The sequence below is a fragment of the Mus caroli genome, unplaced genomic scaffold (assembly GCF_978045245.1).
Source record: "Mus caroli unplaced genomic scaffold, Mus_caroli_1 scaffold_20, whole genome shotgun sequence".
In the NCBI taxonomy this organism is placed as follows: Eukaryota; Metazoa; Chordata; class Mammalia; order Rodentia; family Muridae; genus Mus; species Mus caroli.
In genome coordinates, this window is record NW_028227275.1 from 54,432,317 (window position 1) to 54,460,153 (window position 27,837).

Below are 27,837 nucleotides of genomic sequence, written 5' to 3' on the forward strand. Positions count from 1 at the left end.
TTTTATTAGATATTTTCTTTATTTACATTTCAAATGTTATCCCCTTTCCTAGTTTCCCCTCCAAAAACCTCCTTTCCCCTCTCCACTTCCCCTGCTCACCAACCCACCCACTCCCGCTTCCTGGCCCTGGCATTCTCCTATACTGGGGCATAGAACCTTCACAAGACCAAGGGCCTCTCCTCCCATTGATGACCGACTAGGCCATCCTCTGCTACATATGCAGCTAGAGCCATGAGTCCCACCGTGTGTTTTCTTTGGTTGGTGGTTTAGTCCCAAGGAGCTCTGGGGGAACTGGTTACTTCATATAGTTGTTCCTCCTATGGGACTGCAAACTCCTTCAGCTCCTTGGGTCCTTTCTCTAGCTCCTTCATTGGGGACCAAGTGCTCAGTCCAATGGATGGCTGTGAGCATCTACTTCTGTATTTGTCCCTCTTTTTTTTTTTGTTTTTGGTTTTTCGAGACAGGGTTTCTCTGTGTAGCCCTGGCTGTCCTGGCACTCACTTTGTAGACCAGGCTGGCCTCGAACTCAGAAATCCGCCTGCCTCTGCCTCCCGAGTGCTGGGATTAAAGGTGTGCGCCACCACGCCCGGCCCCTCTTTTTTTTTTAATTTATTTAAAAAATTATTTACATGAGTACACTATAGCTGTCTTCAGACATACCAGAACAGGGTATCGGATCCTGTTATAAATGGTTGTGAACCACCATCACACTAGCCCTCATAAAGAAGCATTTTATATTTAGGAGGTAGGTGGCATATTTATTGGATAAGGTAACCCTTTTCCTTCTAAAATTATGTTGGACCAGATCTCCTTGTTAATTAATATTTAAATATATATTAATATATATTCTACATGATCGTGAAAAATATATTTACATATGTTTATATATACATATATACATTATATATACACTTTATGGTCATCTAGAAAAGTGTATGAAATGCATATGGGGTCAAAGCCATAATAGAAGTGATGTCGTGTTTTTATTTTTATTTATTTTTTATTTTTTTTTTGTTTTTTGAGACAGGGTTTCTCTGTGTAGTCCTGGCTGTCCTGGAACTCACTCTGTAGACCAGGCTGGCCTGGAACTCAGAAATCTGGCTGCCTCTGCCTCCCAAGTGCTGGGATTAAAGGTGTGTGCCACCACTGCCCGGCTCCATCTTGTTTTTTTTAATCTAACTCAGGACCACTCGTGAAGAGATAGCACTTGGGCTTTGGGTTAGACCCTCCTATATCAACCACTAATCAAGAAAATGTCCTGTTATCTTGTTTACAAGCAATCTTCTGATGAAGGAGGCATTTTCTCAATTGAGGTTTCTCTTCCTGGATAACTCTAACTTGGGTCAAAGTGACAAATTAACCAACACAGGGCTCTAGGCTCATTGGCCTTCTTGTTCTTCAAATAGCCCTGGTATGTCCCTGCCTCAGGGCCTATATACTGTGTTCCCTCTGCTTGGAATGTTCTTTCTTCAGATAATTACAGGGATCATGCCCTCAGCTATCTTAAAGTTTGTTTTGGGTTTGTTGTTGTTTGTCTGTTTGTTTTTGTTTTGAGACAGGATCTCAAGTAGCCTAGGCTGATCCCTAATCCTTGTAGATAAGGATGGCACTGAACTCATCCTCCTGCCTCTCAGCCTCCCAAGTACAGGGATTGTCAGAATGAGCCACCACCAAGCCGGGCAAGGTGGCGCACGCCTTTAATCCCAGCACTCGGGAGGCAGAGGCAGGCGAATTTCTGAGTTCGAGGCCAGCCAGAGCTATACAGAGAAACCCTGTCTCAAAAAACCAAAAAAAAAGAATGAGCCACCACACTCACCTTCTTGAAATCTTTCTTCAAATGTCACCATCTCTGCGAAGCTTTTAGTGACCTCAATGGTTCCAGTTGGGGCTAAGGGTGTGGGTCAGTGACAGTGACACTGGGGTTTAGCAGTTTCCAGCAGATTCCCTCCCAAACTGAAAACAAACAAATGTCTGTCATGCAACCTGCTTTCTCTTTTCACTCTGAAACACTGACACATCTTGGTTGGTTCTTTATGGTTGGTTGGTTTGTTGTTGTTGTTGTTGTTGGTGGTGGTGTGTGTGTGTGTGTTGAGGGGGAGGTTTGAGTTAGTCTCATGTAGCTCCAGGTTGGCCTCAAACTCCCCATGTAAGGGAGGATGGCCTTAATTTCGTGATCTTCCTATTTCTATTTCCCAAGTCCTAGGATTACAGAAGTCTACCACCATTCTGGGTTATGAAGTGCTGGGGACTGAACCCTGAGCCTGTGCCAATGGACCTGCATATCCAGCCTCTGCTTTGTTTTGGGGTGTGTGTGTGTTTGTGTGTGTGTGTGTGTGTGTAGTACATGCACCTGGATATGCAGGCATGTAAACCTCACACACACCAAGGCCAGAGGATATCAGTGTGTCAGTTCTATACCTTATCCCTTTGAGATCGGGTCTCTCACTGACCGTGGAGCTGGAGTAGCTGCCAGGTCTTATCGATCTTTCTGGCTCTGCTCTACTGCAGGCCTGAAGATGTAGGTGCCTGTGGCCAGTGGCTGCCTTTTTGCCGGGTGCTGGGGTTCAAATCAGGCTCTCATTCTTTTTTTTTTTTTTTTTTTTTTTTTTTTGGTTTTTCGAGACAGGGTTTCTCTGTATAGCCCTGGCTGTCCTGGAACTCACTTTGTAGACCAGGCTGGCCTCGAACTCAAAAATCCACCTGCCTCTGCCTCCCGAGTGCTGGGACTAAAGGCGTGCGCCACCACGCCCGGCCAGGCTCTCATTCTTGTGCAGCCAGTGCTCTTACACTCCAAGCCATCTCCTCAGCCATCTATTGGTTTTCTGCATTCTTTTTTCTATTTTTTTCTTTTGAATTTATACTTACTCTTTGACAATTTCTTACATGTACAATGTATCTTGATTGTACTAACCCCCCTCTCCCCTCCCACTCCTGTGACATCCCTGGATCTCCGGCAGCCTCCTGCTTTCTTTTCCTTTTCCCACCCCTCCCTTTCTTCTTTCTTTCTTTCTTTCTTTCTTTCTTTCTTTCTTTCTTTCTTTCTTTCTTTCTTTCTTTCTTTCTCTCTCTCTCTCTCTCTCTCTCTCTCTGTCTCTCTCTCTCTCTTTCCTTCCTTCCTTCCTTCTCTCTCTCTCTCTCTCTCTCTCTCTCTCTCTCTCTCTCTCTCTCTCTCTCTCTCTCTCTCTCTTTCTGAGACAGTTTTCTGTTATATCCCTGGCTGCTCCGGCTCTTGTTTTATAGACTAGACCAGGTTGGCTTAAAACTCACAGAGATCACCCTGCCTCTGCCTTCAGAGTGCTGGGATTTAAAGTGTGCACCAATGTGACAAGCTGTTTGTTTGTTTGTTTGTTTGTTTGTTTGTTTTTTGTAACCTCATAACTCCAATTAGTGCTGCCTACCATAATGTTGACTGAAATCATCTGTTTGATCATGTGCAGGTCTTGTGTGCATTCATGAGTGCTACAGCCCTGTCATGTCCAAAAGGCAGCATTCCCCAGCTCTCGCCCCCAATCTCTGGCTCTTCCGTTGTTTTCTGGGTCCTTTTGAGAGACTTTCTGAGTCTTTGGTGATGGTGGTTGTGAGCTTCTAGTTGTTTCCTACAACATTAATGCTGCTTGTTTCTGATGTTTATCTTCTCATTGGACAGTTTGCCCCAAGGTACACAGAACTTAAATTGTTCACTGACAAACTTGAGGAGCCCAGGACAGTGCCTGGCTCCTAGTAGTTGCACAGTGAAGATGTGTCAAGTGAGTTGGAAGATTTAGAGAGATGGGGCAACAATGACTATTAATAAGAACAAGGTAGCTCCAGGCAGCCACTCACCTGATGATATCTGAGCTGGATCTTGAAATACCTGTAGAAGCTGAGGGAGGTATGTGGAGAAAGATCAGCCCTAACAGAGGTATGGCACATAGCGCTTTCCTTTGGTCATGTAGGAGAGAAACAAACATCTCTACCAAGGATACTTATTTAGAGTGGTATTAGCCAGGCAGTTTGAGGCCATATTGAATCAAGTTTGCCATGTCAGACAAAGCTTTCTCCCATAATCAGCGCCACCTACATAATATGTGGGGCACTGTGAAGAATGAAAATGAAGGGATTGGGGAGATGATAACTCAGTCATATGTTGCCATGAAAACACGGGGACACTGGGCAGTGGTGGCGCATGCCTTTAATTCCAGCACTTGTGAGGCAGAGGCAAGCAGATTTCTTAGTTCTAGGCCAGCCTGGTCTACAGAGTGAGTTCCAGGACAGCCAGGACTACACAGAGAAACCCTGTCTTGAAAAACAAAAAACAAAACAAACAAACAAACAACACCCCCCAACAACAACAAAAAACCACGGGGACCTGAGCTCAGATCCCTGTTGCCCACATACAAAGCATAATTAATCGCTATGTGGGAGCATATCTGCAATCTTAGCACCAGGATGTGGTGACAGACAGGGCTCTAGAACTTGTTGGCCAGCTAGCAGAGCTAATCTGAACTCCAGTTCTGGTGAAAGACTTTGTCCTTCAAGCCAGGCGTGGAAGGTGCTCACCTTTAGTCCCAGCACTGGCAGGCAGGAGCAGGAGGACCTCTGTGGATTTGAGGCCAACCTGGTCTACAGAGTGAGTTCTAGGATAGCCAGGGCTACACAGAGAGACTTTCTCTAAAAAGAAAAACAGAAACACACAAAAACACAAACAAACCAACCAACAAGGAGCGGGACAGCGTGCTCAGTACTTAAGAGCACTGACTGCTTTTGCAGAGGTCTTGAATTCAGCTCCCAGCATCCAAATTGTGATGTATAAACCATCTATAATGTGACATCCCTCGCATCCGCTCCAGGAGCTCTAACACCCTCTTCTGATCTCAGAGGGCACCAGGAATGCCCCCAGGCCACTCTAGTGGAAGGGAGAGTCAACTCCCACAAAGTTGTCCTCTGACCTCCACATGTATTCTGTGGGATATGCACTACACACGGACACATAAATCAATAAGTGTAAACAACGACAAAGACCAAAATAGAAAGAGAGTAAGAAAAAACACTGAAGTTCCATTGTGTAGGCACTGGCATGTTTTTAAGTGTATCCACATGCACATGAGCACAGACATACACATTCATGCACACAACACACACACACACACACACACACACACACACTAAAATAGGAGTCTTCTTTGCTAAAACTTTTTTTTTTTCCATAAGAATGACAACTTTAGCTGGGCGGTGGTGGCACACGCCTCTGATCCCAGCATTTGGGAGGCAGAGGCAGGCGGATTTCTGAGTTCGAGGCCAGCCTGATCTACAAAGTGAGTTTCAGGACAGCCAGGGCTACACAGAGAAATCCTGTCTCGAAAAAACAAAAAACAAAACAAAAAAACCAAACCAACCAACCAAACAAACAAATGACAACTTTACATCAAATCAAGTCCAGAGGCTTTCCTAGACCAGGGCTACATGTGGCTACATAGGCAAACGGCCACAAAGTGAGCCTTGCCTTAAGCCTACTGGGGAGTTGAGGACAGTGTTCTAGCCCAGTACAAATGTCACGGGAATTAGACTTGATATTCTGCTGTGTCCAGAGGCTGGATCAGAAGGAGTCTGGGTGGGGCCGACTGGTTTAACAGCTTGTGAGAGGAGGAGAAGTGACCAAGAGGAAGATCAGGGCTTGAGTGGCCTCTTGATGAAGCAGAGTCATCTAGGGTCAGGAAAAGCTCCCTGGATGCCTCTGCCTTTACCATTCAGTTTCCTCTCTCCCTGCTCTTCAGACTTTGGTCCTAGAAGTGACTTCTAGCATGGGCTCAGCAATGTGACTCCCTTTGGCCACCAGAGGGCAGATCATTCTCATGTTTGAATTTGGGGTGGGGGCGTGGTATGGCCTCCATCCCTTTCCCCATCACTCTACAGCATTGCTTTCCCAGCTTCTTTCTCAGAGGTGGTGCTGGTGTGGAGCTGGTGGAGGGCATGGGGAGGCTTCCTGGAGTCCTGTGGATTCCTTTGCCTTACAGAATGCCTCCTTCCTCCTCCCTGCACCTGCACAGCTCTCACTGTGAGCAATTCTTGGGTGCCACTCAGTAATTCGGTCAGTCCTTTCTCTATGACCCTGGGAGCTCTCTCAGTTTCTTCACATTCATGGACCCAGACTCTGTCCCTCCTGTTGAGTTTAGGGTGAGGGTCAGGGGCATAGTTCCAGCTTCTATGGAACCATGGGCAGGGATAACTTAAAACAGAAGTCAGTCTGAGTTGAGCTATTACCTCTGCTTGGTGGGACTCCAACAGTGTGTTGTCATCTACAAAATCCATGCTTGAAAACTGTAATCAGGGCTGGAGATATGGCTCAGTGGTTAAAAGCACTCACTGCTCTTCCAGATGTCCTGAGTTCAAATCCAAGCAACCACATGGTGGCTCACAACAATCTGTAATGGGATCTGATGCCCTCTTCTAGTGTGTCTAAACAAGGACAGTATGTAGTTACATAAATAAATAAAACTTATATAAGAAAAAGAAAACTATAATCAAGATACAGTTAAAATGATACTTACAAAAGTCTTGTAATGTTTGAAGCAAGCCCATGGCTTTATGTTGGGCACAGAATGGACAGATTTGGTAAACTCCAGAGGAAAGGGAAGAGTGGACTCTGGTCCTACATGGACTTCCTGTTAAGAGCTGGGGGCTCTCCAAAGCTGAGAAAAACCCCAGAGTTGTTGAATTCAGCAAACCCACTTATCAACAGGGAGACTGAGGCCCAGAAAAGGAAAAAGACATCTTCAAGAGGTCTGGTCCTTTCACTGCACTATTCTGAGGTTTTGTTATCCTCCCTCCTACCCTCATACCAAGACAGGGACTTACTATGTTACCCAGGCCATCTCAAACCTCACTATGTAGAGCAGGCTGGCCTTGAACCAACAGAAATCCACCTCCATCTGCCTCCAAGTGCTAGGATTAAAAGCATGCCACCTTGCCCTGCTGGGGAATGTGTTTTAAATTTTAGTTTTAAGATCTTTATTTTTAGAGTTTTACCTGCTAGCCTGCATACCCACTATGCACATGTAGTGCCCATGTGCTAGCCTGCATACCCACTATGCACATGTAGTGCCCATGGAGACCAGAAGAGCTTTGTGAGCCACCATGGGACCAAACCCATGTCCTCTGAAAGAGCAGCAAGCTTGGAACTGCTGAGCCACCTCACCATCTACTTGTCTTGGTGGTTTGGTTTGGTTTTAGAGATGGGTGTTTACTGTGTAGCCCTGCTTGTCCTGGAACTCATTATGTAGGCCAGGCTGGCCTTGAACCATCTTTTCTTCTGCCTTTGCTTCTCTAGTGCTAAGATTACAGGGGCAGACCACCATACCCAGCTGGAGGAATCCTTTAGTTTTGGTTGTCTGTTTTATTTTATTTTATTTTTGGTTCTAGAGATTGACCCCAGGGCCTCCTTCATGGCATGGGAGTTAATTAAAGCTCTCCCACTATCCTACAACCCCAGGAATCCTTATCTTCAACACATGCCTATTCTTTTGCCATGAGTTTGTCTTAGAAGGGACATTTGAAATGAAAATGAAAATTAAATGGTCTCTCCAGACTTAAACATTGTAGAATATTTTAAAAGTCATTTAGGGCTGGGCACGGCAGTGCACACCTGCAATCTAAGTGGGAAATGAAGGCCAGGGGTCAGGAGTTCAAACCATCCTTGGTTACATATCATAGCCAGCCTGGGCTACTTAATACCCTGTTTCCAAAAACGCAAAAACAAAAGAACAACAAAAATTTGGATGGACAGGGTGGTTGGTGCACACCTTTAATCCCAGCTCTTGGGAAGCAGAGGCAGCTCCAGGAGTTCTTGGCCAGTCTGGTCTACAGAGGGAAATTGTGTCATAGAATCAAAACTAACAGCAGAAAGGAAATGTTATGTGTAATTTAAAGAAATATTTATTTGTATGTGTCTATGTTTGTGCTTTTATGGGTTTATGTGTATCACTTGCATGCGGTGCTGGTAGAGGCCAGAGGGCGTCAGTTCTTCCGGAAATGAAGTTACAAGGGGTAGGGAGCCATCTGATGTGGATGCTGGGACCTGACCAGGTTCTCTGGAAAATAGTACAGGCTCTGAATGAGCCAGCATTCTGACCCATGTTGTAGTATTTATCTATTTAACTTTTGTGTATATGAGTGTTTAGCCTGTATTCATGTCTGTGCAATCTAGTGGAAGCCAGAAGGTGTCAAACCACCTAGAACTAGTTAGACAGTTGTTAACCACCATATAGGTGCTGGGTACTAAAACTCAGTTCTCTGGGAGAGCAACCAGTCCTTCCTCTTGACTTCTGAACCATCTCTCCAACTCGTAATATATACATATACATACACACATATATAATTACATTTTTATTTAGTGTATAGGGTAGCATGCTCATGGAACAACGTTTTAGACTTGGTTCTCCCCTTTCACTATGTAGATCCCCATGGATCAAACTGAGTTATTTTGCTGGCCTTTGTTATGTCATTCCACGCCCCCAAGATCATGCAAGCATTTTTCTCAATACTGAAAAAAATACTGTACCCTAAAGGTGTGTGCCTATCCACTGTTAAGTTTCAAGGACGCTGACATGGTGCCTGTCCAACCTGGTGCTTGTCCCAGGCTTTACAGAGGAATGAGGGGACTGACTCAATATAAGGCTGACATGGACTTCTAGAAGCCAAGATAGTCTCAAGATGGGCGGGTGTGCAAAGCAGGAGACGGGCAATAGGATGACACTACATTTGGCAGTTGACTCACACATTGATAGCAAGGTTGAGCGATAAAGTGGGTTTTATGAGCTAAAAGACAAACATGCGGATGGGAAGTTGGCGTTAGACTCAAAGGACATCAGTTGTAGGAACAGCTAATAGCTGTATTTTCTAAGTCAAACAACAGGTACAGGTGACCCACGCCTGTTCAAGGTTTGAAAATAACCGAAAACTGACGGAAAGAAACGAAGAGATAGACTCTTCGCCTCGGCAGCTCTCGGGTGTTGCCGGAAATGGCTGACTACCGCTCTCGGCCGAGCGACGGAACGGGGGCGTGGCCGGCTTAGCACACGCGGAGCCTCTTCGGCTGTTTCCGGAAACTGCCGAAAGCTTGCTCCAAGTGGGCGGAGAAAGGCCGGTAGGCGTGGCTGCTGGTTGGCTCTGGAGGTGCGGGGAGTCTCTTCGTGGATTTCCGTAAACAGAGCCGAACCTCGGTCTTCGGAATCTAGGAGGTGCGCGCGTCCCCGGGGATTACCTTCTTCGGTAGTTTCCGGAATTCACCCATAGTCTGGGCCGAGAGGAAAAGGCTCTTCCCCCTCCCGTTCCTAGTTGTTTCGGATGTTTCCGGCTCTTGCCGGCGGAAAGAGCCGAGGGCTGGCGGTGGTGGCGGCCATGTTGGGAGCAGCAGGTCCGGCGGCGGCTGCCTGTGTGTCGGGCGCGGAGCAGTGCGGCTGAGGGCAGGGGAGGAGCGAGGCAGGCGGCCGGCTGCGGCGGTTGAGAGTAGGCGGAGCGGCGCGGCCGGGCCGAAAGGCGGCACAACCCAGCCGGGGGTCGGGGGGGGGGTGCGGTCCGGAGCCGCTCGGAGCCGGCGAGGCCTAGCCCGAGCGGTGCATCACCGGGCTGGCGTGAGCCATCGCCCGGCCTCCCCGCACCCCCGGCCGGGGCCCATGCAGCGGGTGCTCCTGCTGTGAGAAGCCCCGCCCGGCCGGGCTCCTAGCCTTCCCTTCCCTATCTTCCTCCAAGCTTCTCCATTCCCTCCCCTGAGATACCGGCGCCATGTCCAGCGCTCGGACCCCCCTACCCACGCTGAACGAAAGGGACACGGAGCAGGTAAGGAGCCCTCAGGGCTCCCCTAATTCTGTGACTGGGCCCCTGCACCTTACGGAGGCTCCCTCCCTCAGCTCTCCTCGTGCTCCTGCTTTCTTCTGCAAGCCTAGGCTGTCATCTGGCCCTGGGTTCCAGCCCTTCACATCCCTCTTCCGAATCCTGACCTGGGACCCACGTCGTCCTGACTGAGCTGCACACTTGTATCTCTGCCAAACGCCCCTCGCCTCTCACCGCCCTCCTGCGCTCTTCCGTGTTATCTCCCCAGCTTCCCCCTCTCTTCCCTTTTCTCTCAGGGGCCTTTCTGGTCTTCCTCCACCCACGCTTAAAGCAGCCACCTTCCTGCTCCTCGAATAACACCCCGCGATTTGCCGCGGATTGTTGCCCACCTCTTTCTGCATCTCTCTAGCTTTGTACCCTCTCTACCCGCACCGGCTCTCACAATCCTCGGTTTTCTCCCTCAAGAGTCCGTGTCTCGGGAGTGTGTTCTCGGTCCCTCTCCCCTTTCACTTCCCCAGCTTTTTCATCCTCCTTTCCCGTTCCAAATTGGGCTCTCCCTGTTGCTTGCAACCCACCAGCTCCACCCTCGTCACCTTTCCAAATCGTTCGCCTACTCCTTGCTCATCACTTTCCCTTCTTTTCGGCAGGAGCTCCCAGGCTCCTGGCACTGGCATGTGTCGCTTCCGTGTTTCCCATACAGCTGTCATGCGCATAGTTTTCCCACAGGTTGCCTTTGGGGTTCCAGTCACCGCTCCCTTCAGAGTCTTTGGATCACTCCTGTTCTCTTCCCCCTGGGGTTTGGCATTTAAGTCCTTGGGCCTCCTGTCTGAATGCTCTTCCAGATTATCCCTGGGCTCTCCCTCTACCGTGGGAAAGTCAGTGTTTTAGTCTGGCTGTATTAACATAACCTGTTGCTCAGTCTTTTGCGGGCTGCATCAGCTGCATCGGTCCCTACTTTACTGCCTACTTACACTGCAACACAAATTCGGATACTGTCTTTCTAAACTGGTGGCTGTCACTTCTCATAGTATCATAGTATCTTTCTTGTTTGTTACTTCCTATTGCTCAACCTTCCCCCATCTCTCTTACAATACCTCCTTAATCAGTGCTGCCTTTCCTGTCCTAATGGGTCTCCTCCTCCCCTCCCAGTCTGTTTACACCTTGTATGCTCGCTCTGTCCATTCCCTTTCTCTTAGCTAGCCTTTGCGGGTCCCAGGGTGTATGCTAACTGCTTATGCTGTGCACCAGCTCCTGGGCTGGCCTATGCTCTCCCTTTCTCATCCTGGCAATCACTGCTTTTTGTCACCCAAGCTTTTGCCTTTTCTGTGTCGTCCTCTCACCTATGAGCCAAGGCGTCCACTTCTCACTTCTCTCCTTTGTTTCATTGTCTCTAGTGTCCCTCTCTGCTTGCCTTTTGGACAGTCCCTTGCCTGTCACATGTTTCTGGGTGAATTTTACTAAACATAAACTTGTTGGAAAGGAGCAGGCTTTACTCAGCACACCCTGGTGTTTCCCTCCTGTTCCGTTTTCTCTGTAGCCAGGTAGGCTCGCGCCGCTGCTGTGTTTGCTTAGCATCAACTTCCTTCTTTGAGAACCCTCTTCATCTCTTTCCTTTCCCGTGCTTTGCTGCTGTTACTCTCCTGCTGTCTGTACCTGGAGCTGAAGAAGCATCCGGACAGTTTTCTGACAAGATGGACCCATAACACATAGGGACTGTGTGCTCCTGGGCCAGAGCAGGGGTTGAGAGGGAGGGACGGTTGACTGATTTCATGCCTGGGTCTGGCAGCTAGTCCTGCCTGGACAGAGATCTTCCGAAACTGAGGAGCTTGGTCTGTGTTGCACAGTCCCTTGCTTGCCAGCACTGTCTCTTGGGAAACACTTTGTCCAGGCTCTTCTGAGGCTGGTCCGTGCATCCTCCTTTCTCCTACTTCTCGCGGTAGCTAGACCTCAGTTAACTGGAGAACTTTCCCAGACTTGGTTATGAGCAGGGAGAAGGAGGCCAAGTGACTGACTGGCACTTTCAGGCATGTGGGGCGTGGTTGACCTGCCTGTTCCCCAGAGAGGCAGGCTGTGGAGGCACCGTGTTGGGCAGAGAGTGGCCTCAGTGTGGTTTCTTTGACTGTTTACTAAGTGTTAAATGCACTATTGGTCTGCTTGCTCTTTTGTTCTGTGTGCTCAGATGTGCTCCACACAGTATTGGATCATGAAGTTGAGGTTTGGTGCATGTACACTGATTTCAGGAGAGTGGTAATCAGTGGCCAGTTTGGCACATGAGCTGCTCCATGATAACTTAGTCCAGATCAGAGGCTGCCTTGTCATTCTGCTCCTCTTAGGCTCCATTTCTGTTCTTCGTGGACTGAGCTGTGTGCAGTCAGTTCCTGATTCTCCACTTGCACTGTCAGCTTCATGTTCTGCCACCGCCTTCGAAAAAACTTGGACTTGGAAAAGCTAGGTGCACACCCTTCCAGGTGCCTCACTGTTTCTCTTTGTTTCTTGTGCTGCTGATTTGCTCAGAGCCTTGTTCTTGATAGACACGTTATACTCCCCAGCCCAACCCTGTGTGCTTTAGAAACAAAAACAAAAAGCAAAAGTCAGCTCCTCAACATCCACCTTCTTCAGAGTAGACCCGGCTACCAGGTTGAAACTAAATACCTTCTCCTCAGTCCATTGCACATAGTAAAGCCACAGTGGGAGCTCAGTCATTGCAGTCACCTCAGTGTTAGGAAAGAAAAAGCAAAGAATTTGGCGGGGCAGGTCCCTCTCCACCGTCACCTTATTTAGATTTAAATTAGTTAAGCTGGTTTTTACCAGAGAATAAGTAAGCAAACTTGTGTGGATGTTTCCAATCTCTTCCTTTTCTCCTTCTTTAAAATTGTGGCTGATAAGCTGTTTCTAGGAGCTCTTTGATCACTTCTGAAACACACACAGAACATGTTGAAGCATAAAAATAAACCTTATGTTGCAGAAGATTGCCTGTTTGCTGTCAACTCTGCTTCTAACAGTGAAAGTAGATAAAAGAAAGTCAAGCTCTGTCTTGAAGATAATTTTGGGGACACCTGATTTCAGATGTGCACTATCACCAGAGATGGCTTCCTTTTGCAGGATTCTGACCTGGGGCTAGTGGTTTTGGGGTTTCTAAAGTCTGTGAGCTGAGCTTTCTGTGAGCTGCTTTTCCAAATGCCTCTGTTGGCCTGGAGGCTTCCCAGCCTTGAAAGTAATCAGCAAGATGACTGTTTGTCTTCCAGCCAGCAGCAGCCTTAACAGTCAAGTGTGGAGAAGGGTACAACTTCCAGAGTTCACCCACCCCAGGCTAGCGCTTTCCCTAACTTTTGGGGGAGGGGACACATAGCTTCAGACCCTGGAAACAGAGTATCTGATAGAAAACAGGAGCCTTTTGCTTCCCATCAGTCAAATGACAGTTCTGCCCCCAACTCTTCTAGAGAGTGGGTGGCAGAATATATTCTCAAAGAGGAGTCTGGAAGATTGAAGAAGAGGACAAATCTAAGTTATAGAATCCTACAAAAACATACTGCTCAGGGCTGACAAAATGGCTTAATGGGTAAGGGCACTTGCCACCAAGCCTGATGGCCTGAGTTCGATCCCTGAGATTCACATACTTGGTGGAAGAGCTGAACCTCACTCTGGCAAGATACTAATATACACACATGCTCGTTCTCTCTCTCCCTCTCCCTCTCTGTCTCTCTGTCTCTAAATACATGTGGTGGTAGTGGTGGTGGTGGTGGTGGTGGTTGATAAGGATAACAGCAGCATCAGAAAGCCTCATACCCAGCAGTATAGAGCGGAGGCAGGCTCAGGTCCAAGTTCTGTCTGAGCTACAGGATAAATTCAAGGCTAGCAACTTAGTGAGACTCTGTCTCTCAAGATCCAAAGTAAAAAGACTAGCTATAATTTAGTGGTGTAGCATTTGCCTAACATGCACATGGCTGAAGGTTTGCTTTCCATTAAGGTGAATGTGAGAACGGGCTTGGTGGAAGAATTAAGCCATTCCATAGACACATTGTGAGATTCCAGTTTCCTTTTGGTCAACACTGGTCTGAATACTTTATTTTTGATGATGTGGGATTCTGTGATTTGACTCTTGATGATGAGGTGGGGCTCTGCCTTCAGGGTGTGGATGTGAGTGAATGTCAGACCTCACAGTTTAATCTGCTGGACCTTAGAGAGTCTATGTGAGGCTTGTTAGAGTCATGTCTCTCTGAAACTTGACAGTGACGCTGTACTTTTTGACCTTAAAAGTGATTGTCGAGTGAATTATAATAATGCTGCTCCATCCTGAGTGTTTGGGTAGCTAGCTACACAGATAAACAAGTAAGAGGCTGGAAGTTGGCCGGCTTTGGAGTGAAATCATTTGCATAGGGCTAGGTGTGTCTTTTATGCTGTGACCATAGTTTGGGCTGAAAATCTTGGGCATACATGTCTTGGCCTAGCTGATACTTAGGAGGTAAAAAGAGGTGGAGAACCTTGTTTGCCTGAGAGGTTTGTACAGTGAGATCTCTCAGGAGTCAGCATTTCTCTGGCTGATGGTCTCCCTGTGGAAGAACAGCCAGATTCTCAAAGGGCATTTGACCAAGACTAGCTCCAGGCCTTCATGAACTGTTTTCTCATGGAGCACTTAGCTACCTACCTAACTGGCATTTGTCTTCCCTCAGGAGCTTCTACAATGGCCCTACATATGTATTATGTTGACTTGAATGAATATTTTATGCTTAGAATGCAGTCAGGCCTCAGACTTTGTGGCACATTATTGACAAGTGGGTTGGGGGCTGGGTACCACCTTTGGCCCCATGATAGTGTCTGTGCTAAATGGACTCCCCCTCAGCAGCACTTTGAAGCCCCTTAATGGGTTGGGATGTGGTAACTTCAGCAGATGGAAAGGGCCAGGAGGCAGCCTGGCCACCTAAGCCTTAGGCTGCCTGGTCAAGGTTTCTGCTGTACCCAGGCCCAGGCTCAGCTGCTTCCCTCTGCTTGGTTAAGTTGGGAGCCCAGCTGGCTGGCCTCTGTGCTGAGGGGATGATGTGTGGAGGGCTGGCTTTGCTCCCTTCTGCTTATGTTGCTGCTGCCAGGCTTGATGCTTTCCTACCAAAGCAAAAACTCAGAGATAGATGGAAAGGTTGGTGTTTCAGCTTGGCCTTTCCTTGGAATCTCAGCAAGATGACAAACAGGATAGGTGACTGAGTTTCCTTCTCTTGATGGGAGATTCCAGTATTTGTCGTTTTGCATTTGAAGCTTGGGTTCTCTAGGCTTTCTCCCAGCCTTCATCAAACATGAGTGTGAGTCACTGGAGTGTTAGCTGCGTGCTTTCCCCTTCTGTTTGAGCACAGGGAAGAATAAGCCTTTACAAACCTGGGGGAGGAACTCACCCTTTCCCCATGCTGGCACTGGAGGCTGCAGGCCAACCCTGCTTAGCCTAGCAGAGTGGTACTGCCCCCACCACAACCTTTTGGGATAGCCATTGAGTACCATCGTTATTTACTTGTTTGTTTGTTTGTTTGTTTTAGACATGGTTTCTCAGTATAGACTTGGTAGTCCTAGAACTCACTCTGTAGAACTGGCTGGCTCCAACCCCATAGAGATCCTCCTGCCTCAGCTCTTCATTTATTTTTTAATTTAAAAAATTACTTTTATATCCAGGCATGGTAGCACGTACCTTCAATCCCAGTGGAGGCAGGTATCTTTGAGTTTGAGGCCAGCCTGGTCTACATAGCAAGTTCTAGGACAGCCAGGACTACATAGAGAGACCCTGTCTCCAACAAACGAAAACAAAAATTATTAGTATTTTAATAAGGTCTTAGCCGGGCGTGGTGGCGCATGCCTTTGATCCCAGCACTTGGGAGGCAGAGGCAGGCGGATTTCTGAGTTCAAGGCCAGCCTGGTCTACAAAGTGAGTGCCAGGACAGCCAGGGCTACACAGAGAAACCCTGTCTCAAAAACCAAAAAAAAAAAAAAAAAAAGGTCTTTTTTCTGATGGGGACTTTAAATTTTTTCTTACTATTTTATGTGTATATGTGTCTGCCTGTGTATTTTTGGACCACCTGTATACCTGGTACCTAAGAAGGGCAGAAGAGGGCATTGGATCATAGGTTCTCTAAAAGAGCAGCTAGTGCTCTTAACCTCTGAGCCATCTTTTCCGCGCCCAAATCCCTGCTTTTCTTTTGCTTGCTTGTATGTAGCTCTGGCTTTGCCTTTGGATTAAAGGCATGCACTACTACCACATGGTTACATGCAGCTGTGATGAGAGTTAACCCAGGTTCTCTGGAAGAGCAGTGTATACTCTTAACCTCTGAGCCATCTCTCCAGCCCCCTGCTATTGCTCTTAGATTGGGATGGGACAACCAATTTTGAAACAGTACCAAGAGAATCTGGCCTCTTGGTTTCCAGTTATCTCTCCGAAAGAGAGGGCTTCCCTGTTTCTTGCTCTGCTCAGTGCCCCCCTCCTCCTTCTGGGGTGTGTATCCCTTGATCTGTATGTCTTTGTCTGGCATGCTATCTGTAGGTTCTTTCTACAGGTGTCTTGTCTTTGGGTTTGTACTCACTTCTACTTTGAGATATTCTCATTAGCACAGTGGTGTACAAAATCATTAAATTTAGGCTTGTGAAAGCAAGGATAAGGCATAGGTTTTGGTAGGACAGGTGGAGTTGGGTGCTCATACTGGCTTGGGGTCCTTGGGGGCAGGTAGGTGAGGTAGACATGGGGAAAGAAAGGGGAGAGCTGTATTCAGTGATTGCTCCTAGCCACCCTTCTGGCCTTTTTTTTCTCCATGTGAGGTAGGTAGAGCAGGCTCTGGGCTACACAGTAGAACCTGTCAAGCTGGTTTTGCACAGGGCCAGCCTGTCTTCCCTTGTCCTCTCTGGGAAATTGGCAACACAGAGGTCAGCCTCCTGTAGACTGAACGGAGCTGCTGAGTTTGTATGACCTCAGTAAACAACCTCCCACCCTCTGCAAGTACCCAAATGAGTATGGGAATTGGATCTCCTCTTCTGAAAGCTTTTTCAGCACCCCGTGCTGATCCTCAAATCAACTGATCTGTTTTATGTACTTTCCTTGGAAGCTGTAAGGTACAGTTTCTTTTCTTTGGCCCCCTTGGCACTCATTTGTCAAAGGGTCCCACATCCCTAAGGAAGGGTTTGGGGTCTGTGGTTGGTTCCTCTTTTGGAGTGTGGAAGAGAATTGGGAATCCTGAGTCCTGGCTCCTGTGATGTAGACAAACTCAATGACCTCAGACCCTTTGAGTGTGTGCTCTGTGATGCAACTGCCCGAGGCTTCCAGGAGGATTAAAGGGGAACAGCTTTTGGCCTTTGAAAACATACAGGCACTTAGCCATAGTTTGTCTTCTGAGAATTATCAGTTGTTTGGATGTTATAGGGGTCTTCCTCAGGGAGTAGACTGAGCCAGGTTCTAAGGCTCAGTAGCCAGTACTGGAAGGTGGAACAGGAATGTTTTCCCATTCTCTTCAAAAGCAGAAAATCCAATGCATGGAAGCTTTGTAATTTGATTTAAGCTATTTGTAGATAGCTCCAGCCTAGGTGCTGGCTCCTTCTGTTACTGTGGTAGTGACCTGCTTGTTGTGAGAATTGTTTGCCCAGAGTTGTATTACTGATACCCCAGATGCAGGGCGCACTCCTCCTTCCACCTTGTGTACCTTGCTTCCCCTGTGCCTTCTCTCCTACCTCACCTCCACTGTCACTGCATGTACTGTTTGCTTGTTGCTTTAGTAGTGTTGAGCTCTCTCACTCCCTCTTTCCTTTGCCTCCTCTCCCTTCTTTTCTTGTCCCTGCTAGGACTAAACCCAGGGCCTCCTGCCTATTAGGCAAGCACTCTGACCTATATTCCAGACCTCCACAGATGTTCAAAATGACGGGCTCTCTAGTCATAGGAAGTATATTCCTTTGGCCTGCCTGGTGTAGCATAGCACTGAGGTGAGCTTCTAGCAGAATTAAGAGATCCTAGTATGTTTTGAGATTCATTAAATGGTCCTTCTGTAATTATGAGCAGGTTTGGGGCTAAATTCCCTGGAATCATGGTCAGCCTCTACTGTGTCCTTAGCGTCTTTCACTCTTCTGCCCAGCCACTCATCTTTGTAAAGTGGAGTAATGACAAGTACCTATTTTAGCTCCTATGGTGCAGGTCTTGGAGAGCCGAGGCAATAAGATTGCAAGTTAAAAGCCATCTTGGGCTATATAGCAAGATCCGGTCTCAAAACAACAACACAGAACAGCTATCTTGTAGGGATGTTTGTAAGCCATAGTGCATGTAAAGTTGTTAGAAGGATGTATGGATCGGAACTACTATTCCAGTTGAACGACTAAGTGTGTTTCTCTGAGGAACTCACAGCTCTAAGTGAGCAGAAGGGATGATGCTAGAATTTCTCTGCCATTGCTTAAAGAACTCTTGTTCTTCCCTGCCTTCCCAGCAGCCACCATCCCATAGGTGTGTTTTCCTTTTCTTTTCTTTCTGAGTTCAGTTTCTAGCATCAAGTGGTTCACAACTACTTGTAACTCCAGTTGCAAGGGATTAGACATCATCTTCTGGCCTCTTTGAGTGTATACACACACACACACACACACACACACACACACACACACACACACGTTTAAAAAAACATACATGAAGCTGTCCAGCAGCACTTTATTTCTTTCAGATAGCTAATTAAAAAAAACAAAACAAAACAAGTTAGAATTGGTAGAAAACATGCCAGCAGTGGTGGTGCACACCTTTAATCCTAGGTGGTAGAGGCAAGTGGATCTCTTGAGTTGGAGGCCAGCCTACTCCACAGTGAATTCCAGGGCAGCCAGGGCTACACCCTATATGCTCTTTCTCCGCCCCCCCCCTTTTTTTAAGCTTCAATAATAGGGTTTTTTTATTATTACTATTAAAATTACTACTTAGCCGGGTGTGGTGGCGCATGCCTTTAATCCCAGCACTTGGGAGGCAGAGGCAGGCGGATTTCTGAGTTTGAGGCCAGCCTGATCTACAGAGTGAGTTCCAGGACAGCCAGGGCTACGCAGAGAAACCCTGTCTTGAAAACAAACCTTACTCCTGACTGCCTGTCTGTATTTCAGTGTCATCAGTCTCGTCAGTGAATGTGCAGGCTTATTAATGACGGGAAGCCCGAAGTTACACTAGAACTGAGAGCCCAGTGTTAGAGGGCATCCACCCTTCCTCACTCAAGGCTACCTCTCTCAGGGCAGTCTTTCACCACAGTCCTTTTCTCTGTGTGCTGAGTGTTGACCCTTTGGCTATTAGAGAAAGCTGTTTCTCTTACAGACCACATGGGCCTTAGCAGGCAATTGAGGGTTGCTTTTTCCTCAGCAGAGCAGCCTTCAAGGGCATATTCTTTTTTTTTTTTTAAGATTTATTATTATTATTATTATTATATCTAAGTACACTGTAGCTGTCTTCAGATGCACCAGAAGAGGGTGTCAGATCTCATCACAGATGGTTATGAGCCACCATGTGGTTGCTGGGATTTGAACTCAGGACCTTCGGAAGAGCAGTTGGTGCTCTTAACCACTGAGCCATCTCTCCAGCCCTCAAGGGCATATTCTTGTTACCTCTCCTTTCAAATGAATAAAGAGGTGCAGCTTGTGAGTGTGGACTTGGAGTCTTAGGCTGAGATTGTGGTCTACATTGGTTCCTTGTTTCAGTGTTTTAGTGTCTTTGGAGCCTGAATGCTCTGTCAGAGTAGAAAGTGAGTTGATGGGGTTTTTACACTGCAGCCTGGCCAGGAAGGAAGGTAACAGCAATGCTTCAGAGCTCAGCAGCAGCTTTTCCCTGTGTTTCTCTTCCTTTCCACCCTCTACCAGCTCGTCACATTCTTACTGATTTTCTTGTTTGGTGTGTTTGAACTCTGCTTTATCCTGTCCACTCATGTTCCTGACATTTCAGGCTTTCATCTGCTTGTCCCACTCTCTTTACCTGTTTACCTCTCTGAAGAAAGGCTTTTTTTTCCTTTCAGGCTAGTCTTGCTATGTACCCCAAACTGTCCTTGATCCTCTGGCCTCAGCCTTTTATGTTAGGATTACAGATGTGCTGTGCCACCTCTTCTCCTGTTGTGTGTGAGTATCTATCTGTGTGTAATTTTATTTTATGTTTGTGGGTGTTTGTATGAGCATGGGTGACTGCACCACTGTGTGCCTGGTGTTCTCAGAGGCTGGCCAGAAGAGGCTTTGAATCCTCTGGGACTAGAGTTACAGATGGTGATAAGCTATTGGGAATTGAACCAGAGTTCTTTGGAAGAGCACTCGGTGCTCTTAACCACTGAGCCATCCCCAACCGTAGAGTTAATGTGTGTGGGTACATGCATACATGTTACAGTGCTTGCGTAGATCAGAGAACAACTTTGAAGAGTCAGTTCTCTTCTTTCACCATGGCTCTGGATATGTAACTCAGGTTGTCAGTTGTGGTGGCAAACACCTCTCCCCATTGAACCATCTCACTAGCCCATGACAGAGATTTTCTTGAATCCCAGACCCACCCACTCCTGTCCTCTGTCTATTGCTTTGATTTCTGCATAGGTAAAGGTCTGTTTTATTGTTCTGGTACTGGGGATCCCACAGTAACAGTGAGCCACATGCCCAGCCCTGGGTTTGCTGCTCTAAGAAACAAGTCCCTGCTGGGCATCAGGACACACCTCTAATACTAGCAGTTCAGAATCTGAGGCTGGAGGATTGAGGGATACATAGCAAGAGCCTGTCTCAAAAAACAAACCAAAAAACCCAAAACAAAACAAAAACCAAAAAACCAAACACAAACAAAGGGAAGAAGGCCAGGTGTACATCTGTAATCCTAGCACTTGTAGGCTCCTGCATAGGGTTGGGAAATCAAGACCAGTTTGGGCTGGCTGTACAGAGATCCTGTTTCACAGGAGAAAAACAGTAATCAAAAAAAATAAGTAAAATGAAAAAGAAAAATGTAAGTTGGTCTTTTGCTACGTTGTAGGTTCTTTTCTTTTCTTTTCTTTTTTTTTGGTTTTTCGAGACAGGGTTTCTCTGTGTAGCTCTGGCTGTCCTGGAACTCACTCTGAACACCAGGCTAGCCTCGAACTCAGAAATCCGCCTGCCTCTGCCTCCCGAGTGCTGGGATTAAAGGCGTGCACCACCACGCCTGGCTGCTTCTTTTCTTCCATCCTTCTCAACCCTTTTTTTTTCTTCCACTCTTTCAACTCCCTAACACTAGGGAAGAAAGAAAAAAGGATAGAGAGGGAAGAGACCCGGAATGGGTTTGGAAAGGAGGCGATGCTACTTACTGATTGAGTTCCTTGGGGCAGATTTGATCCTCACCAGCAGGATATCTAATTTCTTCTTGTTTCTTCTTTTCACAAGACTACTTAACAAATGGCAACCAACAACAACCCATCAACCAACACCCTGTTAGAATTCCAAACATCACACACACAGTCACACAATGGCAGAAACTGTCTGCATCTGGCAACATCAAACCCCTGCTAGAGCAGGAGGCAAATCATGGCTGCTGTGGGCAGTCTGAAGCAGCCCATATCCCACACATGGGATTAAAGTGAAATCATATTCTTGTAATATTTTTGACTCTTTTTTTTTAAAGAAACCAGCCGGGCGGTGATGGCGCACGCCTTTAATCCCAGCACTCGGGAGGCAGAGGCAGGCGGATTTCTGAGTTCGAGGCCAGCCTGGTCTACAGAGTAAGTTCCAGGACAGCCAGGGCTACACAGAGAAACCCTATCTTGAAAAGACAAAAACAAAAAACAAAAAAACAAAAAAAGAGAAAGAAACCAAAACAGACAAACAAGTTTTTTTTTTTTTTTTTTCTATGCCTTTGTTTGTCAAGCCAGGCTTGTAGAGCTTACCACTTTAAAGAGTGAATCTTAGTTTCCTTGGTGGCAGAATCCTAAACCAGTTCCTGCTGACCTATCAGGAATGCTATAAGTTTAGATAGACCCTGTTCTGGGGTAGTGCTTGTTAATTTTGGGTAATACAATGTTAAGTTTGGTTTTCACTATAGTTTGGAAGTTCTAAGTGTTACCTAGAGCCCTTCTGGTCAGAATTACTTTTATTGAAATATAAATACTGTATTTAAGTTCTTTTTGATTGTTTTGTTTTTCCAGACAGGGTTTCTTTGTATACCCCTGGCTGTCCTTGAACTTTTTCTGTAGACCAGGCTGTCCTTGAACTTGGAGATCACCTGCCTTTGCCTCCCAAGTGCTGAGATTAAAGGCATGCGCCACCACTGCCTGATTTTTTTTTTTTCTTTTAATGTGTGGGGATTTTTGTGCGTGCGTGAGTGTGTCTTGATGTGTGACCATGAATATGGGTAAAGGCCAATGAACACTAGATGTTTGGCTCTGTCACTCACTGCCTTACTTCCTTGAAACAAGGTTTCTCACCTGAAGCCCTGATGCCTGATGTTTTGGTTAGGCTGGCTGGCCAGCAAACTCTTGGGATCTGTCTGTCTCTGTTACCTGGAATACTAGGGTTATAAGCATGTGTGGCCATGCCTGGTTTTTCCATGGTTGCCAAGGATCTGACCTCAGGTCTTCAGGCTCGAATGATGGCTGGTCTAACTCACCGAGCCATCTCTCCAGCCCCTGAATCCCTCATTCTCATCTCCTCACTGGTGTGGCAGTGGTGTCTTCCAAGGGCTGACTGATGTATGAGGACTCTTCACTGATGGCTCAAGAGGTAAATTTCTGTATTCTTGTGTTTTCAAGAATTTTCAGAGTAGTAGTTTCAGGTAAAAATATGGAGTTTTCAATAATGAACTCAGTCTATTCTTGGTTGGACCTTTAGTTGTGTCCTCATTAATCCAGTTTAGCTATACTTTCCATCATTTATCAACTTCGCTGTTCCCTAAGAAGTCATTGTTTTAGAAGCTACATTTGACACCTAAGGAAACAACAAGAAAAAATAGCTTGTGAAACTTACTTGTAATGACATTTGGAAAAACTTCTAATTTAGACCTTTTAATTTCTAATTTATTTTAGCATCTTATTCTACTTTATCCTAAAGTAAATAAAAACTTACGTTTCTTCCATACTCAAGGATGAATTGTTGGTTTTAAAAAAAATAAAATTAGGCCAATGAGATGCCTTAGTGGGCAAAAATAAAATGAAATTAGAAAACTTGCTGATTCAATCCATCTATGTAACTCTTGCTTAAAAATATTGGGAGAGAAAAGATATCTAGGATCAGGGGAAGTAACTGACCTGGTAGAGTACTTTAAGCACACACAAAGTTCAGTGTGTGGGTTATGCCTGTAATTTCAGCTTGTGGGAGATGGAGGCAGGAGTTCAGTCATCAGATCATAGAGTCAGTTTGAGTCTAGCCTGAGATACATGGGACTCACCCTCCCTCCCTTCCTTCCTTCCTTCCTTCCTTCCTTCCTTCCTTCCTTCCTTCCTTCCTTCCTTCCTTTCTTCGAGACAGGGTTTCTCTATAGCCCTGGCAGTCCTGGAACTCACTTTGTAGACCAGGCTAGCCTGGAACTCAGAAATCCGCCTGCCTCTGCCTCTTAAGTGCTGGGATTAAAGGCGTCTTGTTTATAGAATTTTAAAGATTTTATTTTGATTATTTTAGAATTATGTGTATGTGTGGGTATATGCACATGAGTGAAGGTATCCTTGAGGGTAGAGGCATTGGGTGTTCTGGAGCTGGAGTCCTAGATGGTTGTTAAGCCACCTTACCTGGGTGCCTTGCACAGAACTTGCATCCTCGATCTAGCTGAGCGCTCTGCGGCTCTGTATTTGCAGCACTCACAAGTTGTCACAGAGGAGTTTCTCCGTATGCTTACTCACTCAGCCGCACACACAGCATGCTACGTATTCAAAGGGTGAGGTACTTTTTTTTTTGTTTGTTTTCTTTTTTGAGACAGGGTCTTACTCTGTAGCCATGTCTGACATCTGGGGCTTGCAACATAGACCAGGCTGTCCTTGAACTCGAGATCCATCTGCCTCTACCACCCTGGTACTGGGAATAAAGGCATGTGCTACCACAGCCAATGGCTTTTGACTTTTTGAATCTCATAAATTACCCTGGAACAGCTTCATCTCCACTCATACTGATGGTGTAAAGGCAGTGGCAGGGAAAACCACTAAGAATTCAAGTGGTAGCACCAACCTGCCCGTGGCCAGGGTGGTCCTTTCAGCTACATGTTTTCCACAGGAAGAAAAATCATCTGCATATGAGAGTGGCCTGGATGAAGAGCTGACAACTAGTGGTTTTTCATTCTTAGAGCCTTTAATAAAGCCTTCAATACCTTTGCTGGGTACGGTGGCATGTTCCTTTAATCTCTGCACTCAGGAGGCAGAGGCAGGTAGATCTCTGAGTTTGAGGCCAGCCTGGATTCAGCTGTCGAGTGAGTTCCAGGGCCGTCAGCTCACTCCCAGCTGTAGTGCAGCTCCAGCTTCTGGGAATCCTACTCATCTGGCCTTGCCTGGCACCTGCATTCATAGACATAGACAGACATATAATTAAATGATCTTTTTAAAGCGCAGATATTCCAGTGGATAAATACAAAACATTGAATACAGATGTGTGCATTAGCTGACTATGGTAGTGCTTCCCTATGATCCTGGCATGTGGGTGGTTAGGCAACAGGATTGCCATGGAGGCCAGGCTAGCAAGATCATGCCTCCAAAATAATATTTTGAGGGTATATCTATAGGGTAGAGTGTCTTTTAGCACATCTATGTTATATAATCTGCTCAGGATATTTTTGAGTCAACTCAAACAAACAAGCAGCAATAATAATGTCTCTTATATCCTTGGTGATTAAATGCAAAGTATCCATAAAGCATTTCTGTCATATGTTGTCCTGTGATAGAAAGTCACATGTGGATGGAGCTAGACCACCAGCTACATGGGTCATTTGAACTTGAAATAATGACTGATGTACAAACTGGTTATCCATTCTTGAAAAGTTTTTTCTTTTGTTTTTGTTTTGTTTTTTGTGTTTTTAGAAATAAACAAAGTGAACTTGTCAAGTTTTCAAGCAGAAGTTAAATTTGGGGTGCTAGATTCCCTGACTTGCTTCCGTGCACACTGTGTCATCAGTGGATACAGTGGGTCTGCATTTGTGGAGACTGAGTGTCCCTTCCCACTTGCTGAAAAGGGCAATGCCTTATTTATTATTGTTTGATCTATCTACATTTATACTGTTGTTCCTGCAGCAGCAGCCTAGGCTAGCCCAGCCAAGACTGAGGCCAAGAAAGAATCAGAGGAGTCAGATGAGGACATGGGACTTTGGTGTCTTGTTTGTTTGTTTGTTTTGAGACAGGGTTTCTCTGTATAGCCCTGGCTGTCCTGGAATTCACTCTGTAGACCAGTCTGGCCTCAAACTCAGAAATCCATCTGCCTCTGCCTCCCAAGTGCTGGGATTAAAGGCATGCGCCACCACGACCGGCTGATTTTTTTTTTTTTTTTTTTTTTTTTTTAAGACTTTGGTGTCGGCCGGGCGTGGTGGCGCACGCCTTTAATCCCAGCACTCGGGAGGCGGAGGCAGGCGGATTTCTGAGTTCGAGGCCAGCCTGGTCTACAAAGTGAGCTCCAGGACAGCCAGGGCTATACAGAGAAACCCTGTCTCGAAAAAACAAAACAAAACAAAACAAAACAAAAAAAAAACCAAAAAAAAAAAAAAAAAAAAAAAGACTTTGGTGTCTTTAACAAATCCCTCCAAAGTGAGCTTAATTTGACAAACATGGAAATAAAAGCTTACTTCTTTGAAAAAAAAAAAAGTGGGGTGCTGCAGAGATGCTCAGCAGTTAGAGCACTTGCTGCTCCTCCCGAGGGCTTGAGTTGGGATCCTGGCACCCATACTGGACACCTCAGAGTTCCAGGGGCTCCTTGTCCTCTGAGGGTCCCTACATGCTCTGGCATGTTTTCACACAGATACACACTTACACATAAATGAAAATGTACTTTTGATTTTTTTTAAAAACAAGTTTCTTGAAACAGGGTTTCTCTGTGTAGTCCTGGCTGTTGTCTGTACACCAGGCTGACCTTGAACTCACAGATTCACCTACCTCTGCCTCCCTAGTGCTGGTATGAAAGGTGTGTGGGACACTACATCCTGGCTATAGGTAAATCTTGAAAAAAAAAAGATGGGTCTCAGGGTGGTGGCTAGATTAATCTACAAAGCATATTTCAGACTAGCCAAGGCTATATACTTAGAAGCTACCTCTTACAGAACAAAAAGGAATTTTGGAAAATTTGTATCTGTCAGATTATTTTGATGAGATTAACACTAAAGTTAATGTGAATTTTTTGTCGTTGTTAACCATTAGCATTTGGAAATTGTACACAATCTCATGTAAGACTGTTCTCTAAATTACCAGTGTGGACAAGAAGTGCAGGACATGACTTTTACCTTAGATGTGTACAGAAGTTTCATCAATAGCTTTGGATTCTACAATGTGACTGTATGAGTGTGTGTGCATGTGTATTGGGTGGAGTGCGGGGGATGCAGGATATAGAACAACCTGCAGGAGTTGGTTCTCTCCTTCTCCATTTACAGAGCTTCAGGCATTGAGCTTAGGATGTCAGACCCAGTGACAAGCATTGTAGCAGCTGGGCACCTTACTAGCCTTCAAAGCTCCTACTCTGTGAGTTTTAGTCAGTGTTTGCAAGGCTGCGGAATTCCTGTTCTCTCTCTATATGTCTGTATGAAATTGGATTTCCTTGCATATTTCATAAAATATTTTTAAACACTGAGTGCAGAGTAGATATATGAAGTCACCTGTCTGCCATTAAGGCAGATAAATTAAAGGCAACACTTTTAATCAAATTTCAGTTGTTTTGGAAAACAAGTTTCCCTTAAGAGAGTAGGTTATGTAAACATGTACTGGGTTTATTGTTATTTTGCACGAATGAATAATACTTGATAAGAAATTACCTGTTTTACCTGCAGAGGTGGCTTGGGCCTGTTGTCTCAACATAGGAAGAGGCTTAGGCAGCGGGGATGGAAGCAGAGGTGTTTTTTTTTTGTTTGTTTGTTTTTTTTTTTTGATGTTGTTGTTGTTGTTGTTGTTGTTATTGTGCTGGGGATGTGAGCTCAGATCCTCCTATGTAAAAATAACTGCTGTATGGATCACTGAGTTACAACTCCTTCATGGTCTCCTCTTGGGAAAGGATCTATGTGCTGGGGCTTTGTATAGGTTAGCCAAGTTCTCCACATCTCCAGTCCTTAAGTGTTTACATTTTTAGGGGTTAAAGAGATGATGATTTAACAGGTAAGAGCTTGTACTACTCTTGCAAAGGATCCAAATTCAGTTCTTAGCATCCATGTTGAGTAGATCACAACTACATGTAACTACAGGTCACAACTACATGTAACTACAGGGATCTCACACCTCTAGCCTCCTCTGGCACCTGCACTCATGTGCACTTGCCCCCATATAGACTACATGCATGCATACAAATACATATACATATTCATACATATATATGTACGTATATATGTGTGTGTATGTATACATACACACACACACACACACACACACACACACATATATTTGGAGGCAAGGTTTCTCTGTGTAGTCCCAGCTGTCCTGGAAGACCAGATTGGCCTCAAATCAGAGATCCACCTGCCTCTGCCTTGCAAGTGCTGAGACTAAAGGTGTGCACCACAAAAATAACTTTAAAAATTCTTTAAAAATGTATATTTTAATAGATAAGTATAAGACATTGAACAAAAATATGTGTGTATTAGCTAGGTGTGATAGTGCATGCCAGTAATCCTAGTATGGGGGAGTTTAAGGCAAGAGGATTGCGGTGGAGGCCAAACTAGGCTACATAGCAAGACCTTGCCTCCAAGATAATTTGCATATTTATAGGGTAGAATGTATTTTAGCACATATATTATGTAATGATCTGCTCAGGATATTTTTGGTTGTCCAACTCAAACATTTGTCATTTCTCTGTGATGGGAACATTCAACTCCTACTAGCCATTTGATTTATAGGATTCAGTATTAATCACCCTTCTGCGTAACAGGGTGTCAGGATTTAGTCTCTCTGTCTTTTGTATTTTATAATCAGTTCC

The 27,837-nt window shown here is 45.8% G+C and overlaps 1 protein-coding gene across 2 annotated transcripts in view; it reads left to right on the plus strand.

The window, feature by feature from the left end:
• Nucleotides 1–9,004: 9,004 nt before the first annotated feature.
• The window catches only part of Mark2 (microtubule affinity regulating kinase 2), a 67,028-nt gene continuing 48,195 nt past the window's right edge, over nt 9,005–27,837 (plus strand). Inside the window, exon 1 of one of the 2 annotated variants that reach the window (XM_085834084.1) lies at nt 9,005–9,215. Coding sequence is in view for 1 of the 2 variants with exons in the window: in XM_029472372.2 (XP_029328232.1) it covers nt 9,760–9,813 (54 nt within the window). In the remaining variant the exon portion in view is untranslated. Of the gene's footprint in view, nt 9,216–9,237; nt 9,814–27,837 lie in introns of those variants that run through there. The other variant, XM_029472372.2, reaches the window with a different exon arrangement.